The sequence below is a fragment of the Oryzias latipes genome, chromosome 15, assembly GCF_053564925.1.
Source record: "Oryzias latipes strain Hd-rR chromosome 15, Olatipes_Hd-rR_3.1".
Lineage (NCBI taxonomy): Eukaryota > Metazoa > Chordata > Actinopteri > Beloniformes > Adrianichthyidae > Oryzias > Oryzias latipes.
Window position 1 is genome coordinate 28,455,952 of NC_136251.1, and position 17,453 is coordinate 28,473,404.

The 17,453-nt window shown below is 41.3% G+C and overlaps 1 protein-coding gene across 1 annotated transcript in view; it reads left to right on the top strand.

Moving 5' to 3' along the window:
• itga9 (integrin, alpha 9) overlaps positions 1-17,453 on the top strand; it is a 59,677-nt gene that overhangs the window by 18,729 nt on the left and 23,495 nt on the right. The window contains exons 15-16 of the mRNA XM_023963183.2: positions 3,123-3,283; positions 17,088-17,240. Of these exons, the coding sequence (XP_023818951.1) occupies positions 3,123-3,283; positions 17,088-17,240 (314 nt within the window). The remainder of the gene's footprint in view (positions 1-3,122; positions 3,284-17,087; positions 17,241-17,453) is intronic.

The window sequence follows — 17,453 nt, forward strand, 5'->3', positions numbered from 1 at the left end:
TTTGTTTTAATAGCGGAGTGCTATTACCTCACTGCGATTAGGCTGTTGTTCAAATCCCGGCCTTTCTTTTGCATGTTCCTAGATGTGTGGGTTTTCTGCGGGCACTCCAGCAGCCTCCCACAGACCAAAAACTTGCTTTATAGGTCAAATGGTGACTCTAAAGTGTCCCTAAGTGTGAGTGTGTGACCCTGGGACAGAATGGTGACCTTTTCAGGGTGTACCCTGCCTCCACCCAACAGAAGCTGGGTTGGCGCCAGCAACCCCATGACCCCGAAAGAGATTTAGTGAGTTCAGATGATTGATGGAGAAACACAGGAGTCACTATTTAACAATTATATCAAAACGTACAAATTGACTTTTGAAAAAAATGCAGTGAATGAGCAACTGATGAAATATTTAATTTCTAACATTATTTTTCCAACTTCCAAAAACTAAATCCATTGTTAGTTTATTTAAGGAAAAAACTGCATCAAAAAGAAGCAACAATTTCAGATATAAGAGATCTATTTCTATTTAAGAATCTGGAAAAAATGTTATTTTTTCCCTTTACTTGTTATGCAAAAGCTTGTTTTTATCCAGTGCAATATTTATTGGAGTCAAAGTTTAGTTTTTATTTGTTTTTTGTTTTATTCGTCTGGATTTAGTCAAAAGACCCTTCAGTCGCTGCAAATCTACCCGCCTTGATGTTAATCGGAGGTCATGCTCAAATTTGCTGTGATTTTCTGCTCATTTTGCGTTGCAAGAAAACAAAACTCCTCATTCCTGAATCTTAAATGCTCAATTTTGGTAAATGTGCCAAAATGCCGACCCCACCTCCTCTGCCCGCTCACTCCCGGGTGCGGCTCCTGTTGGAGCTGAGACGCAGCCCTGTTCCTGTGTTTGGGTGTGGCTGTGCACCTCCTCCTCCCCAGGGGAGCAGCAGCAGCAGCAGCCCTGTTACATAAAGACTGTGTCCTGGCTCGAAGGAATAAAGCCTCTCTGTTTAGCCATCTGGCGATCTCCATGGAAAGTGCAGCACCCATGATGAAACCTTCCTTTTTTCTGCTCTGGAATGATCTCATGGCGCTCGTTTGTGGACGGCAGAAACAACTGGCTCTGGTCTGACCAGGGTGTGTTTGTGTCCCCTCCCACTGCATGACACCTTCTTGAGGAAATTACTACATAGTAGAACAAAGTCATTTAAAAAACGTCTATGAGCCGTTTTCCTTAAAGCTCGAGTCACATCGTAATGTCTGGACTCCTAATATACACGACTCACCATAAGTTAGGGATATTGTTTAAAACTCAGTGAATGCCATAAAAACAGTTTCTGTTTCACTTCACCGATCTTCAGGATAGGGAGGTATTTGTATTTGGGTGATGGTGTTTTCCACATTATGATCTCACTGTGTTCACTGTGTCTTACTTATTAGGGGCCACACCAAAAAATTCTGAAAGAAAAACCTTTTCAAAGTGGCATCAACTTCAACATTCTGCAGTTCTAAAAAGTTAATCATTCAAACAACCATGAACACATGCGCCACTGAACTGACGAGCTGCACCACCTGTTCCAGGTGAACTTGGTGAGCCTCAAAGTGTCATCAGCAGATTTTCCTCAAGACTTTTTTGTGACAGACCTAGGAATAGAGCCTCGCCAGTGACAGACCACAACGATGACCAGAACTTAAAGACCTCTTCACACAGACATGGTTTAGCAAACGCCACACAGCACAGGCCCGTTTGCCAGACGTGAGGTTTCCAGACAAACCCTTCAGAACCAACCCCTCCGCTTTGACATGAATGACAGAAGACCATTTCAGGTGACTCCACTGAAGACACCGCCATGAATGTTTGCAGTACAAGACCCTGTGACCTGAACTATGCAGCAATGGTCTACCGTCCTGTTCACTGATAAGTGTCGGGTCACCGTGCACAGAAATAATAGTCGTCAGTGTTGCTGGTGAAGGCGAGGCGAGCGATACACCAAGGTCAACATGGTATCCAGGGTTCACTTTGGTGGAGGAGGTGCAACAGTCTGAACAGGCATCACCAGTCAGCGCCAAACCCATTTGGTTCTTGTAGATGGTCCAGTCACTGCACTTTTTTATCTCAGAGACACCATTGAACAATCAATGTCCCCCAATTCCCCTAAAACATCCCCAACTTTCTGTTATGGATAATAATGCTCCACCAAATGTACCAGAATAGTCACAGCTGGACCTCAGGAGGTCAGAGTGCTTTATATGGTTAGGCTAGCAATGAACCCTGTCCTGAACCCCATAGACCACATCTGGGACCAGCTGAAGCAGCGACTGAATAATCGGACCCCCAAGTGATCTGACAGAACTGCATGTAGCACTTGTGGAAGAGTGGAACGCCTCAGAACAACATCATAAGTCTAGTGAGGAGGATGAGACATCGCTGTCATTGTGGCAAATGGCAGAAATACCTGCTATAGATTTGGTCAATTTTTTCTGTTTTACTATCGTACTAATAAATATCAAACAGAAAAAAAGTAGTGTTTCTTCTCATTTTTTATTAGTAATATTAAAGCGAACTTTAATGTATTTTATTAAAATTCAGACAAAATAGGAAAATCACTTGTGAAAACAACAATATCCCTAACTCATTGTAAGCAGTGTACCTCAGATTCTCAGCAGTGTCTCAAAATCACTGTATGTTCCAGTTATTCATGTCAAAATAAACTTTACATGTCACAGCGTTGCTTTAGAGCTGGTTCCACATCAGCACAATATGACTGATATCTGTTGTTACCGTTCAGGCCAAACATTTTGGTGCTCTGAAAATATTTTGACCATGATAGTTGAGTCGGTCATAAACGCAAATGATTTAACATCTAAATTGTATATTTCTGGTCCCTGTTGCTTTCCAGACCCAATAAAATAGAAGTTGATGACTCTCTGCTATTAAAGGGGAATTTTTAAACGATGCCTCAAGTCTGATTGGGTTCACCATTTGACCAAAATATATTCAAATTATCCCTCTGACTCGTCTGAATTGGTCTGCAATAAGTGATTTATTTTTCCCATCCTCTAATGGCCGTCACCAGAAAAACCAAGCCCTGCATAGTTGCCGTGGTTTCCCTCATTGTCAGAGCTAACAGTCTTCTTGCTTTTTCCCAGAGCTGCTGTACAACCTGACGGCTGATGCAGACAAGCGGCAGAAGAGCCAGCCGGCCCGGGTTTACTTCGTTCAGAGCGGGTCTCAGATCAGCCAGATGAGCCAGCAGCTGAGTCTGGACATCAACAGGGAGGAGTGCCAGCGCTACACTGCCTTCGTAAAGGTAACCCTGGCTTTGCACCCAGTCACATGTGATCATCGGCCGATCTCAGCCACTTTCCCATGACACAGAGTGCTCTCCCTCTGCAGTGGAGATCCAAGCTGTTTGCTTTTGTGACCATGTTTTTCCTTCTTTTTGAACAAGGAGTCAAGGTTTGTTTATGTCTAAGAAAAAAAACTAATAAAACTGAGATGCACAAAAGGTCTCAATTCCATCTTGCTGGGTTAGGTCAATCCTGGTTTAGGTCAGTCAGGAAATGTTCCGGGTCCGTGCTGCAGTGCAGAAATAGGAAACAGAGCGTCTTTTGTTATTGCATAAACCCATCTATTGTGTTCTTCTGTGGTTTAGTGGCAGCAGAGAAGGTCCTCATCCTGAGGCAGGTCTATGTATCACCGCTTTTATTAAGGAGGAGGCCCACAAAAAGCTTGTAAACGTCACTGGCATTTTTACCAGGGCTTTCCTCGTGTGTGGCAGAGCAGAAGGATCCTTGCTGAGATGAGACATCTTCTCGTTCCCATCCATTTCTTTTGGGTGAACATTTACGCTATGTTGTAGCTGCTTCATATCTGTCTTGTTATCTGTCTTCATGTCCTTTTGGGCTTTTTTTTAAAAAAAAAACCCTTCTCATCATTGTAAGAAGAAAGAAAAGAAACTTCAGGAATGTTGTCACGCTCAATAAAACGACTTTCTGGAACATTTGGGAAAAATATTCCAGAAAGTATCCCTGAAGGTTAAAGAACATCATGGTTTCCTCTGAAAACATAAAGAAACATTTGGGGTATTCCAGCAGATTCCACCTGCTCAAAAGCGAAAAGCAAATTTTCCAAACGCCGTAAAACCAGGCAAGAATGTAAAGGTGTGGCACCCAAATTACATCCTCGGCAGACTGTTTACGGGCTGAATGATGTTAAATACGTGTAAAAACCAAAGATTACGACCTTGCATGAAGTGTTTGTCCCAAATCTTAAACACTGGCCTGCTTGACCAATCACACTTACCACCTCCATGTCTCTGCCTGCATGAGCCAGTCCCCAGAAAAGTTATGTTAATGGAAACCAGCTGGTTAGTGGGAGGGGGGGACCCAACCCCCAACAGGTCCTCCATCAAAACACACAGTGAAAACAGGTTTCCAGGTTGCCATGGGGGTCAGCTGTGACCGAACTCCGTCCTGCTGATAGAAAACTCTCACGTCGGGGTTGATTGCTCAAGCCTCGACTCATGGTGGAAGCAGCGACGGCACTATTCTGAGCCACTCTCACGTTTAGAATAGCGCCTGCATGTCAGCCTCCACTGTTGACTTTAGGGGTGAATTTGTCGTGAAAGTGGACGTGCCTTTTTTAATATGCTGTGTCTGCTCTGGATCATAACGCAAAAATGTCAAACAGTGAGGCGTCCGAAAATAAATCCTATGGGACAAAATGTCAACGTCCAAATACGTACAAATCCATGGTTTTTCTTTCATTTTAAGGGAAGCTAATGCTAACTAAACTTTAATTTATTTATCCAACCACCTGTTACAACCAAACAAACCCCCCTCCAGGATGGACACATCCAAACACTGAATGGTTCTTTCCAACAGGTACGCAGACATGGGCCAACCACAGAAGGCTTTCAGAAGAGCTGCAGCACGGGGATCTTAGAGCCAAATGGTTTTAGTTGTGAATCATGATCCTCATGACTTAAGCTATGGACACACCGTAGTATGTGACAACGTACCAACGTTCAGCACTTTTAGCATACGCTGTTCACACTGGACTGTAACTACCTGATAATAGCGCATGTACCAACATCTGGAAGAGGCTTGGCTCAATATATTGAAGTGGTGCAAATTTCATGTATCTTACTCTAGGCTTTTCCTTGAGATCTATGAAAATCGTGGTGTCGTATAATTCCAGCTGAGCAAAAATCGTAATTATTAATTCCTCCTCCATGAGTAATGTTAAAACGGTTGGCACTTCCGTGAATTAAAAGGGACACCGTATACCAAACTCTGTGATTGGTCAAAGTTCAATTTGATTTAACTTCCAAGACATGTTCAATGACCACAGATTTTATACGTGGAGCCTGAAAACAATCGTAGAAGCTTGTGCAGCGATATTTAAACGCAAAAGTTATAACGAAAAAGCCCAAAACGCACATTTACATGGACTTTTCATTAAAAGTGATGGCTTGCGTTACAGAGGGGGAGTTGAATGTTGCTTAAGAGTAACATATAGAGCTTAAAATTTAATGTTTGATAATAAAAGTGCACAATAATGTTGCTAAAATCACAAATATGTTTGATGATCATCATTTAAATTACACTTGCACGGCACAAACACTGGCAGCTTGTAGAATTCCTAAAGGAATTATGCAAATCTTCCATGTTGATCATTTTAGTGGTGTTTTCTTTGGCAGGAACCAAGCGCTCCAGACCTCCAGATGGCTTTTGTTTGGTTATTTTTAGCTAAATAAACGCTACTTGGACTTCATGAGTTCTTCCTCACATAGGGAGGAAAAAACTGTTGTGATGAGTGATGAATGATGAGAAGTTCAGAGGACACGGGGAGCCGTGCGTGGGATGGAAACGACTGGTTGAGGTTGGATCTGCTGTGAAAGTCTCTGGGAAAGAGTCTAGACTGAACTGTAGCGAAATAGTTTGAATATTCGTTGTGATATTTATCAGAAAACCAAATCCACAGTAATTACAGTAATTACCTCTGAGGCAGAAGTTAGCAAAAATCACAAAAGTGTCCCGATAACCTCTTGTATTTAGTCTATTGGCATCAGTGGAGGGAATGCCGTCACTGAGCGTTGATTTAGTGCAGCAGGTGTAATGTCAACATTGTGCTGCGGTTTATTTTCTAAAATAAACTCTGGACTATGTGCTGCTGAGTCTGTTCCCCCGTCTTTGATTCACAGCCCGTTGGTGACCTCCTGTTGGATGTTCCGCGATTTGTTTACATCTCCGGTCATTCATCCGTCACTATTTTACTCCAGCAGTCCCGTTTCAGGGAGGGGTGCGGGGGCTGGCTGGCGTGAGTGTTGACATGGTGCCAGAAACCCTCTCTATTTGTAGTCAGCAGAGGTTTAGTGGAGCACTGTAAACGCATCTCCGTCTCCAAGGAGGGGCTAAAATAAGGAACAGTTGTCTGGTTTATTTAGCCTGTAAAGAACCCTGCCCACTCCCCACTTTCCGCCCCATGGCCTATATCACACTATGTCCTACATGTGTGCCCCATGTCCTCCTAACATTTGCTTGGCACCACTGGGGTGTTTGAAGGTCAATCAAACTTTTATTCTGCAGCTGCCGCTCACCCAGGCATCTTTGGCACGAAGGCTATCTGTCAGCGCTGCAGGCATTGTTGTGCTTTCACGCGTTTCAAAGAGAAACAAAGCACATTTTGACAACTAGTTTATTTTGATGAATGCATAAAGCTGCTTTCTCCGTTGTTTGAACTTTAAATAAAGCTATAAATTTACTATTGTCGTAACATGCAAAATTATAGAAAAAAACTAAAACTTTAAATGCTTTTACCCCCTCACAACAAATTTTTGAGGCCATGTACTAATATAGAAACAAATTGACTGACCTTTAAAAAGAAAGTAGAAAGACCCACTCTGATGAAAATTGTGTGTTCGGTCTTCTTCATATTTTCTTGTGCCATTTTTCTAGTAATAGAGGACATTTATAAATAAATCAATCATGAAATTGCATTTCTAAGTATTTCTTTATTTAAATTATTGTGAATTAGTAGCACACACAAAAAATGCAGTTAGAAAAAGATCGTATTAGTTTTGTACTTATTTGTTTTGGCTCCAAACAGTTTGCCTGGATAGCTCCAATATTGCTCACCGTTATGTTGCACAGTTGGGAATGGGAGGGGCCATAAGCTAGCAGGAGAGCACGTAAACAGAGATCTCACAACGGGAAGGGGAAGTGGGGCGGGGTTGCTCTGCGTTAACAGTCCTACCCACAACTCAGAGGTGACTCTCTGATGAACTCCTGCACCTCTGCAGAAACTATGTCCTTGAAAACGACAGGTTTTAATCATAGTTTAATCATAATTGAAACTTAAATAAATCAAAAAATGACTTTAGTGGATCTTGAAAGCGCTGCTGATCTGCTAAAAGTAAACTTTCTTCTCCTCATGTGAGCTTTTAAAGGTATTTGGTCTGTTGTTTGATGAAAATGTGACTCATCTGATGTGAATCTGCTTCCAAGCCAGCCTGAAAATACACAGCGGCACTGACAGGCAGTGCTCTTCACATTTTATTTATGATGGACAGATTACCTGACCGCACGTGACCAGCGCTCTTTTTGAGAATAAGCCCGAGTGAAGGTTAAAAATGGGCTCATGGTTTGACCCCGGTCTCCTCTCCATGGAGAAAGAGGAAACTCTAAGGGCCAAGTGAAGCCCGAGTTCCTGTCGCTGCCGCCAGACTTTGTCTCCAGACGAAGTCTCACAGCCACTGCCACACTGCCGGCTTTGTTTAACTCTTTAGAATTCAACGCTAATATGTTTTTCCCTTTATAGCATCCACCCCCCTTTCCCTCTCTTTCATTCAGCTCTGGCCAAGAGAGCTGATGCAGTGAAAAAATAAAACAGCAAGGTAATCAAAGCCAGCTGTCTTCTGTTATACATGCAGCAAGTTAAGCAGCCATTTGTGAAGAGTTTAGGAAAAGATCTTGGAAAAAAACTTTAAAGAAGTGTGCCGTGATGGCAAATCTAGTGGAAAATTTCATCAGAAATATGCCCATTGCAATGTGTTGACTGAAGCTATTATTGTTATTAGCATTTGTGGGATTTTAAAGAGGAGCTATCTGGGTTAAATTTAGCCCAAGGTCATATTTTTATCAGGACTTCCCTACATGGCCGCCTGCAACAGCGTGAGAGGTTGCACAGAAACTTCTTGCAAATCCAATTCTCCTACATGCATGCATGTTTAAGTGAAGTGATTTTCTGATAGATTTACTCCGTTGCCATGGTGAACCCTCGATGGTTTGTTAATCTTGGCAGAGTTTGCTTCTGGGCAGCGTTTCTGCAGCCTCTGGGCCACGTTGCTGCCACAGGATGCCACCACAAGGCAACTTTATGGGTGGCCAAGTCCAACCACAATGACAGAGCTGCTCTTACCGTGATTCCCACTTCCACTGCAGAGGGAAGCCGTGGAACGCTCACTGCCGGGGTTGGAAGTGCTGCCTGTGGTTCAGCCATGTGTCTCTGTGATGCTTCCCCAACAATCTGGCGAAGACGCTGTTATCATTTCCCACCATTCGACACATTTGCTCACGTACGTCGTCTCCAGATTCTGCTTCCTGCTTCGGCAGACTGGCCCCAGCCATAAAGGAAATTCGGCTTCCAAACAGAGCACGGGCTGTTTGTTTATGTCCTGCACATGCATCCTCCTGGATCTTCGTCAAGTAATTTGACACATTTTTTATCAGCGTTTTGTCTAAAAACAATAGATTTACCCACAGGGACAAAAAAGTGCTGCAGGAAGCATCTGGAGACCTCCTCCATCACCAGAAAGGAGCAGATCCTCCCTGTTGATATCTCATCCATCAGTCCAGTTATTTGACCGGCTAAAAAAAACATCTGCAGCTAAACACAGTGGCAAATCTAAACTTACGAAACTGTGTTTTTGTTATTTTTTTAAACTAAAATAACTGGTTATTAGTGCAGATGACAGGCTTCCTGTTTATGCCGCGACACGATTAATCAAAACGTTGAAGGAAGCTAATCTCTTGAAGGCAGGAAGTCTTCAGAAGCTTGTTGTTCTTTCCGACCCAAGTATTCAAAAAAAGAAAAAACTGAAGCTTTCAGTGAGATAATTTTATGAGTTATCGCCCTTGGCTGATTTAATTTAGCCTCATTTAAATCCAGGTTCTTCAAATCATTCAAATCAATCTTCTGCCTTTAATATCAGCCTGAATTTCAGTTATAAATCTGTAAAAAACCTGGAAAACCACTCGCATATTTCCAACTTCACATTGACTTCTCCTTCTTCTTCTGCCCCCATTTTCCTTTTACAGATTTAAAAATAATGCACTTATAAGGAGGATGAAACTGACATATTTATGCTTTCTTTCTAGCCTTTAAAGCTGCTTCCTTACAAGGACTTCTGCCATAATTCTTTGCTTTCTTTTCCTGCAGCAGGTCTGCTTCACGTGGTCGTTTAAGTAAAACAGCTGAACGTCTGCAGATGCTTTCCAACTCCAAAGTTTCACATGCAGGTCCACAATAATCACCTTCTGGTTTAAGTCACTTTCATTTCTTTCTTTTAAATCAAACATTAACCCAATGACTGGAGCTCACAGATGTCCACATTTTTCGGCTGCTGTTGCTCACACGTGCACTCAAGTTTCTGCTTCTGCTGCTGGAGAGCAACTTATCAGTATTAGGTCAGACACAAATGTAATGATAAAGCAGAAAAGTAGTGCTAAGAGCCGCAGCGAGGAGACCTGAAGGAAGACATCTGTGTATTTGTCGAGCTGAATTCCACATCCAGAATTTACAATAAAGCTCTTATTGTTAGCATTGGCGTTAAATCAAGCTGCTGCTGATAGAATGTAGTAAAAATAACACGTTGATGAATTTGGTATGTTTGAGGAGTAAACCAATTCCTTTTGCCAGTTTCCACTAGGGAAGTGAGGCACCTTTTCTCGGCTCCTTTGTAAGTCCCAGCTGCAGCTGCAACTGCTCAGGGGTCAGATGCCGAATTCCTTTATGATGCGTGTAAGAAATCATAAAAAGTTTCCCGTATTTTTGCGAGCATTGTTTTAAAACACCACAAATACACAAACATGGAATTCTTCAAGATCTTTACAAGAAGTGATTTAACTTTAAAAAAATGCTGCAACCGCGTGCTTTTGCATTTTATTTTTATTTTTTATTTTTTGCAGGTTTGGGGCATGCAAAAAGGTTTTTTGTGAGTGAACAAACTGAGCTACACAGTATTTAGGGATGTTTTTGGTGGCCTCATGCGTGAGGATGCAGCTAATGCACATTTCCTGTCGTTCCTATGATGCTCTCTCCTATGAAGACAGGAACTTTGCAGCTTTTGTCTTCTGACGTTTGTCAAATTCACAGACCTTTTTCAGACACAGCATTATCTCTTCATGTGAATAAGCACAACGTTCTTGACTTTGCCCTGATATGAAACGACAGCTCTATCTAGAACTGCCGTTACAGAAGAGTTATTGTGCCAGAACATTTCTGGGTTCTTCCTGTTTTTATCAAGCTTTCAATTTGCTCGCTAACATTAATCTATGTGGTGTAACTTTTTACTGTAGTGTTTTTTTTGTATTACATTATTCTTTTGGGTAAATAAATATAAACAGTTATTAATAGGAAACAAAAATATATATTACCTTACAAGTAATCAAAAGTAATCCCTTACCTTAGAACAGTAATCCCTCAGACATTCAGTGCCGTTTACCAATTCTCCATCATAAGTTACTGTCTTTTGAAAACCTGCTAAGGTAGAGAATTTACATTTAAATAAGGGATGATTAGTGTCACGATGTCTGCTAGTATTATTGTTTATCACTAGTAAAATGTAAGCACGGAAATCACAAGTTTGACAATTTAAAGTAAAATAAAATATAAAGACCCACTCCGATGAAGATGTTAACATGTTTTTGTGGCCTTTTTTTTTGATGATGGAGGACATATGGTAAATGGTAAATTACAAACTCCAACCAACCTTCCACCAGAGGCAAGGTGGGGATTCAGTGTTTTGCTTCAGGACACTTCCATACATGGGCGGCAAGGCGGTAATCGAACCTATAATATTCCCATCAGAGGTTGACCGCCCTACTTCTGCGCCACGGCAGCAGAAACAAAATGAAGCTTAAAATTTGATTTCTCCATATTTTTTATTCAAGTTCTTGTGAATCAGCAGCAGACCAAAAATAATGGCGTTTGTACATAGACAACTAACTTGTAGACAAATAAATCCATGTACAACTTTGTTTTCCTCATCTGCATTTTTGCTCGCCATTTTTGTTGCGCCGGTGGTGTGAGGGACTGGCGGGAGAGAGTGGGATGATGGGAAGGTTTACTCTGCGCCAACAGTTCTGCCCCCAAAACTTTACAGTTTACCAACTGAAAGAAAATATTACAGGAAGTTTTTAAAAGAATGGAACTTGTATTGACAACTCTGTTGTATAGGTTTATAAAAAATTAAATGTTAATAGTTTAATCAACATGGGGGTTTCTAGATTTTATGACTGCTTTAACAACCTTTTCTTATTTTTACCTTGTTGGTGTAGCTGGGTTAGAAAAGCAACTGAAAGTATGAGGTCCAGCAGTGGAAGTGGTAAATACCTGAAACCTGGTCTGAACATTTAGAAAACCTGAAAAACAGAACAGAACCTTAACAAAAAGCAAAGCCTGATTAAGATAAAACCAAGAAAAACTCAACTTAAATAGGAAAACAATCCATAAATGTACAATCTTCCCATTTTTATTCCGTTTATTAACATTAACAGGGATGTTTTACTTCTTTTAGGGACAAATTAGCTTCTAAAATGTGCATCTGTGTTGTTTTAATTGAGAACCAAAGGTTTCATTGCAAATCTAGTGTGAATTTAAACACGGACTAACATCTGGACACACATCTGAGACTCTGCCTCCATCTGGCAACATCAGGCAAAGCGAAATCTTTTCCAGTAAGTTTAAGTAAATATGACTCACGTTGATTAGGAACCAAAGCTTGTTGCAGATATTTGGCCTGAGTTCTGCTCTGGATTTCTTCATTCGGTTTTAGACACATTGTTTTGTCCTTGTTCAGTAAAAAAATAGTTTTTGTAGCAGAACATGCTACAGAGGAGCGGTGATTCATTCCTGCCATTGTTTAAAAGTTTTGGAATGAATAGTTTGAGAATATAAGCTTGTAATAAAGAAGTAGAATGAAAGATGTTCATTACTGGGATGATGGTAGTGATTACAATCACCTGAATTGGCAGCTTTATGCAGTTTAAATAATGCAAATGTTGAGCTGCAGTTTATAGTTTATCAAAGTTTTCTGTCAGAGTCACATTTTTGCTTTTTGTTTCATTCTTTTTCTTTTTTTGTAATATTTAGATTGGTCATTTACTTTTCCAAGACTTTGGTTAGTTACAGCTTAATTTAATTTAAAAAAAACGTTTATAAGAAAGCAACTAAAAAGCAGTTTCTTGAGACAAAACCTAACCTAAGTGCTGTAAAGTTGGACAAAAAGCCAAAAGAACAATAGAAGTCAAAAGCCACAAGCTGAGCGCCTTCTCACAAAGAAGTCCTTGAGAGCGTCCCAGCAGGAAGTTATAAAGATTTTAAAAAAATAAATATCCTGCCGCTGATAACAACAATCTGACCTGAGGAGTTGCTCTCTGGGGACTCTCTGGGCAGGATGTTTGCTGTGATTGAAGTCTGCTGCAGATGTGACGTAAATGGGCATCAAAATGTTGATGTCCTTTATAAAAATATCTGCAACTTAAAGAAAGGTGAATTAGCTTTAGACGTTTTCATTTTTGGTTATTGGGTCTCAGAGTTCCTCTGAGCTGATCCTCAACAAAGTGTCAGCAGGGACAATCTTCCTTCCTGAATGACTCCCATATGCTGCCCTCATTACACTTTATGACTCCAACTTGAGCTCATCTCTGACTGAGCCCACACAACCCCTAACCCATTGACAGGCTGGATCCATTCATAACTGAACGCTCAAAGCTTTTTCCACTTAAGAGTCCCTGGCTTTCAGCCCCCGAATGAAAGGCCCCCAACCTGAAAGCTTTCCAAACATGCACTGTCCGTAAAGAAGAGTGTTTCCTTCATGCGTTGATAAAGATTTCCCATGACCAGGCTTAGACTTTATGTTTTTTATGCTTTGGCCGGGAGTGGAGCGTAGCATCCGCCGCCTTCTGGAGCCTGACGTCAGCCTCCCCGCACCCACAACGGTGGAGCTGCTGGCTGTGCAGGAAGTGGGAAGCTTGGGGTGTTGCCATCTCACAATGGGATTAATGTGTTAGATCAAAGTGCACAGCACGAGGGGAAATCGGGTAAACCTGCAAGATGCGGTGAGTTTTAAAAAAAAACTTTATGCAGTGGTAGAAACACAGGGGACGTGTTAGCTAACAGGCAGCAAAAAAGTAAGAGCAAAGCACCGTTTGATCAAACAAAACTGATTCCCACAGGCTCGAAAACAGCTTTTTGAGGAAAAAAAACTTCGTTCTCCAATGACAAAATGTTGTAACTACCAGTTATTTTCTCTGAAAACATGCATTCTGTGAATGAAGGAATGAATATGTAGGGAGGAAGTGCTTGTATCGAGTGCGCCATAAAATATGTGTTGGAGCGTTCATGTTCTTTATTCTATACTTGAAAATTTATGTTTGGACTTGCTGTAAAACAGCTGGTTTTTTTAGAAGTTCTTTTGGCAACAGAGTCAAACTGATAAATCATTTAGTAAATGATTTAGTCCTCAGGTTATTTTTGAGCAACCCTGCAGAATTCTTTTAGCATCTTTTCTGCATGCAGAGTCACAGATCAGAAAATCCTCCAAATAAATAGGGCTTCACAGTCTGTGCTTGTCACTTACCTGACATGTTTCAGGACAACTCTGATGAAGGCGGAAATGATTCCGCCGAAACATGTCAGGTATGTGACAAACACAAACCGTGTCTGAGAAAAAATAACTTTAAGAACTCGGTTAATTTTGTAGACACAATGAACTTTGTTGAATTAAATAGGGGTACAGTTTTTACTCCAACACAGGGTGTAGGCGTGGGTGTAGAAGCTCTCATAACTAAAGACGATAGAAGAAGGAACTATAATTTCTGCAATTGTGTAATATGTCTTCTGAGGATAATCAATAAGCACTTTTTACTTGATAAATCATCCAAAAAATCAACTAAAAAAAAGTCTAAAAAAGTATTGAAGACACAGTTTGAGCATATTTTCAATCAATCAATCAATCAGTATATACTTTACTGTCCCGTGAGGGAAATTTGTCTTGGGCTGAGGAGCCCAGAGCTACAACAAAAAGAAAAACAACAGAATAAAAATACACATTAAGACAACATCCACAAAAAATAACAACCAGAGAGACTTGCTCTAGACCATTTACAGTTTGTTCAGCAGTGTTATGGCTGATGGAACGAACAAGTTCCTGTATCTGTTGGTTTTATGTTTGGCTGCTCTGAAGCGTCGTCCGGATGGTAATAGTTCAAAGTCAGAAAAGTGAATATGAGATGGTTCAAACTCTGTTTTCTGACTGTTTTGATCTATTTTTTTTAATCTTTGTTTTTATTGCTGAAACAAAAGCTTGAAATGAGCCTATCAATCAATTAATATTGAATGTTGGGAGTTTGTTTACCATGAGTTCATAGAGGTTACGGTTCCAGACTTTTCTTTTTTTCCACATGATGTGAGCAGATCCTCACAGAGCTGCTTCTGTTATGAGGTAAATATAGGACTTTAAATGTTGGGGTTCAGTTTTCAGAATTCCCATCCATTTCGTTTCTCTATTTGATCTCCGATGCTAGACTCCGCCCCCTCGGTGCACGCCTTTTGATGCGAGTGAACACAGGGTTTCCCTGTGAGCCACGGAAGTGACTTCTCTGGGTGTGGGGATTGTATTGTTGAATGTCTTTCCATGGAGTTATAAAGTTAACCAGTTTCTATCTCAGCTGCAGCCAAAAAACACAAGAGCTTTAAGTTGGGGCAAACAATGACCCTTCCTGAGGCATCAGCTCAAGCTTTAGGATCTCTGATCCAAAAGAAACAACCAAACTGACTGAAAAAAAGTAGATTTTTTGTACGGAAATGAGACACGTTTTAGCTCCACCTTTTGAATGGTCTTTGTATCAAAACACTCTTTTCTAAATAAAGCCCCTAGGGCTACTGTTGCCTCCCCAAGGGGCATGTGAAAATGTGAGATAAACAGCATGGGGCTGGAACTCCAGCCGTCTTCTCCCAGGAGGTCAGTTCACTGAGAGGCCAGTGGACAAGGGCCATTTCAAGCATTTTGTTTTAACTGCTACTGATCCAGAAGGCTTTGCCCGTCCCTCAGAGCGCACCGGCATGTGTCGATCACTGAATGATTGCTTCGCGTTTGGCGGGCAGACCCTTCTGGAAAAACGCAGCCTCTGTGCCTCGATGTGAGGTGAACATCTTCAGCTTAGGGTCACAGAATGACTTTGATGGACTATAGCATGTAGTGACCAGTTAATGAAACTGGATTTGTGAGTCTGCCTTTTTGTCATCAGCGTTTTTGCTGAAAAAGTCTTGGAGTTCAAGTGTTGCTACACGATGTTACAGATTTCAAGTGAGGAAACGGCCGAGAAGCAGAACTAAGTTTCCGGATTTTTAAAAAAAAGGAAGTATCTTGTAGATTTAGAAATGATCACACATCTTGAAAGTCGAGCTGCTGAATTGCTGCACCACAGCGGAGCTCGGAGGTTTGGCGATTTCTTCATCTGCTTTCCAGGAAGTTTTTAGCTTCTCGTTTCCTTTGTGGTTTTCTGCTCGTAGCGTGAGGGCAGGAGGGTGATGTTCATGCTTTACTTTTGATGGTGGAACTCATCTGTAGATAACAAGGGGCTGCAACCTGCAGCTCCGGAACCACAGGTGGCTCCTAAACCCTTTGTTAAAAAAAAATAGATCAAAGTTTGTGCCCTATTAACCACAGAAAATCGATTTAAGGGTCAGTGACCACAACCTGATTTATGGCAGTCCGGATTATCTATTTTTAAAATACAGTAATGGACACATAATTGTCTCAGATTTCCCTTTACTTAGTTAAATGTACACTTTCCAAACGGTACAATAAACTACGCCTTTGTTCTTTTTTTAACTGATATTTTTTAAAGGCTATTTTTTTTCTTTACGTTTTATGTTTGATTTATGCCCAAAAAAAGCAACAGTGCACTTATATTTATGATAACAGAAACCATAACATAAATATAAATCTGTGTCTTATTTTTCTAAACAGTGAAGTCAGATTTTGTCAGGAAAAAATGGAGCCAAATGACTAAGTGTCAATAGTTGCAAACCCCAGGTCTGTAGAAATGAATTCAGTGGAACATCAAGGTTATTTTTACATCTTTGTGCAGCTTCGTTCACTAAATGAAGCTTTTGTTTTTGGCTCTTTCCTGCTCCAACATCCCCCCTGCTGATCCTCAGGGTGGGTTCGACACTGGCGGTGCCGCACAAGCTCAAAGCACTGACTGGCCCTGCGCCTGCCTGATGAAAGAGGATGGGTGGGTGTACGGTGGAAAACGCTGTGCTCATGGCCAAAACAGAGAAGGCGCTGAAAAACACGAGTGCTAATGAGCACGGAAAGACACGGGGAAGTGCTTCATATTGACATTGTGGGCTTGGCTCCATGTCAGTGGACACCAGTTAGACAGCTGCAGCTTTTAGATAGTGAGCTTGGAGTCACTGCCTTCAAAGAGGCAAAAACAAGAAAGTTTTTTCCCGTGTGGGTCCAGAAAATCGGGACTGGATCACATTAAACTCTCTGCTTTGTCGTCTCTGAACCATCAGATAACTCCATTAGGTAATTGACAAAAGTCAATGTGTCAGCGATCCATACAAATCCAATTTCATCAGGATCTTTTAATCGTCTTGCATCCAACCCTGTGACCTTTTTGCATCTTGATAACTGGGATAACAGACTGTTTTATGAGCGTGATAATCTGCAGCGTAATCAGTCTCTGTACTGAGTATCAATTAGAAAAAGATGTTACTCCTCTGAGGATCCAGACACACCGCAGCTATGTCTTTGATAGGTTTGAGTGCTTCTGGAGTCTTTTCAGTAGCCTCGTTGTTTGTGTCGTTTGCAGAAGGACGTGAAGGACGTCTTCACAGCCATCACCTTCGAGGTGGCTTACAGCCTGGGGAGGCACGCACTGACCGGAGACCCGGATCAGGAGCTGCCGGCTCTGACGCCGGTGCTGAGGTGGAGGAAGGGAAACAAGATCGCAGTGAGGAATGAGGTAAACAGTAGAATGAAAAAAAAAAAGAGGAATAATTGCCCCAAATTGAGATGTTTTATTCTTTTCGGTCTTTATTACTGATAAAAATGTCATTTCAGAACTTACTTGTTTTTAGTTCAATTCGAGCTTTATTAAGCCAAATTCATTTCCTGGAAAAATCTTTTTTAGATTGTTATTTAGAGAAACCCACCATAACTCTCAAGAGTTTGACAT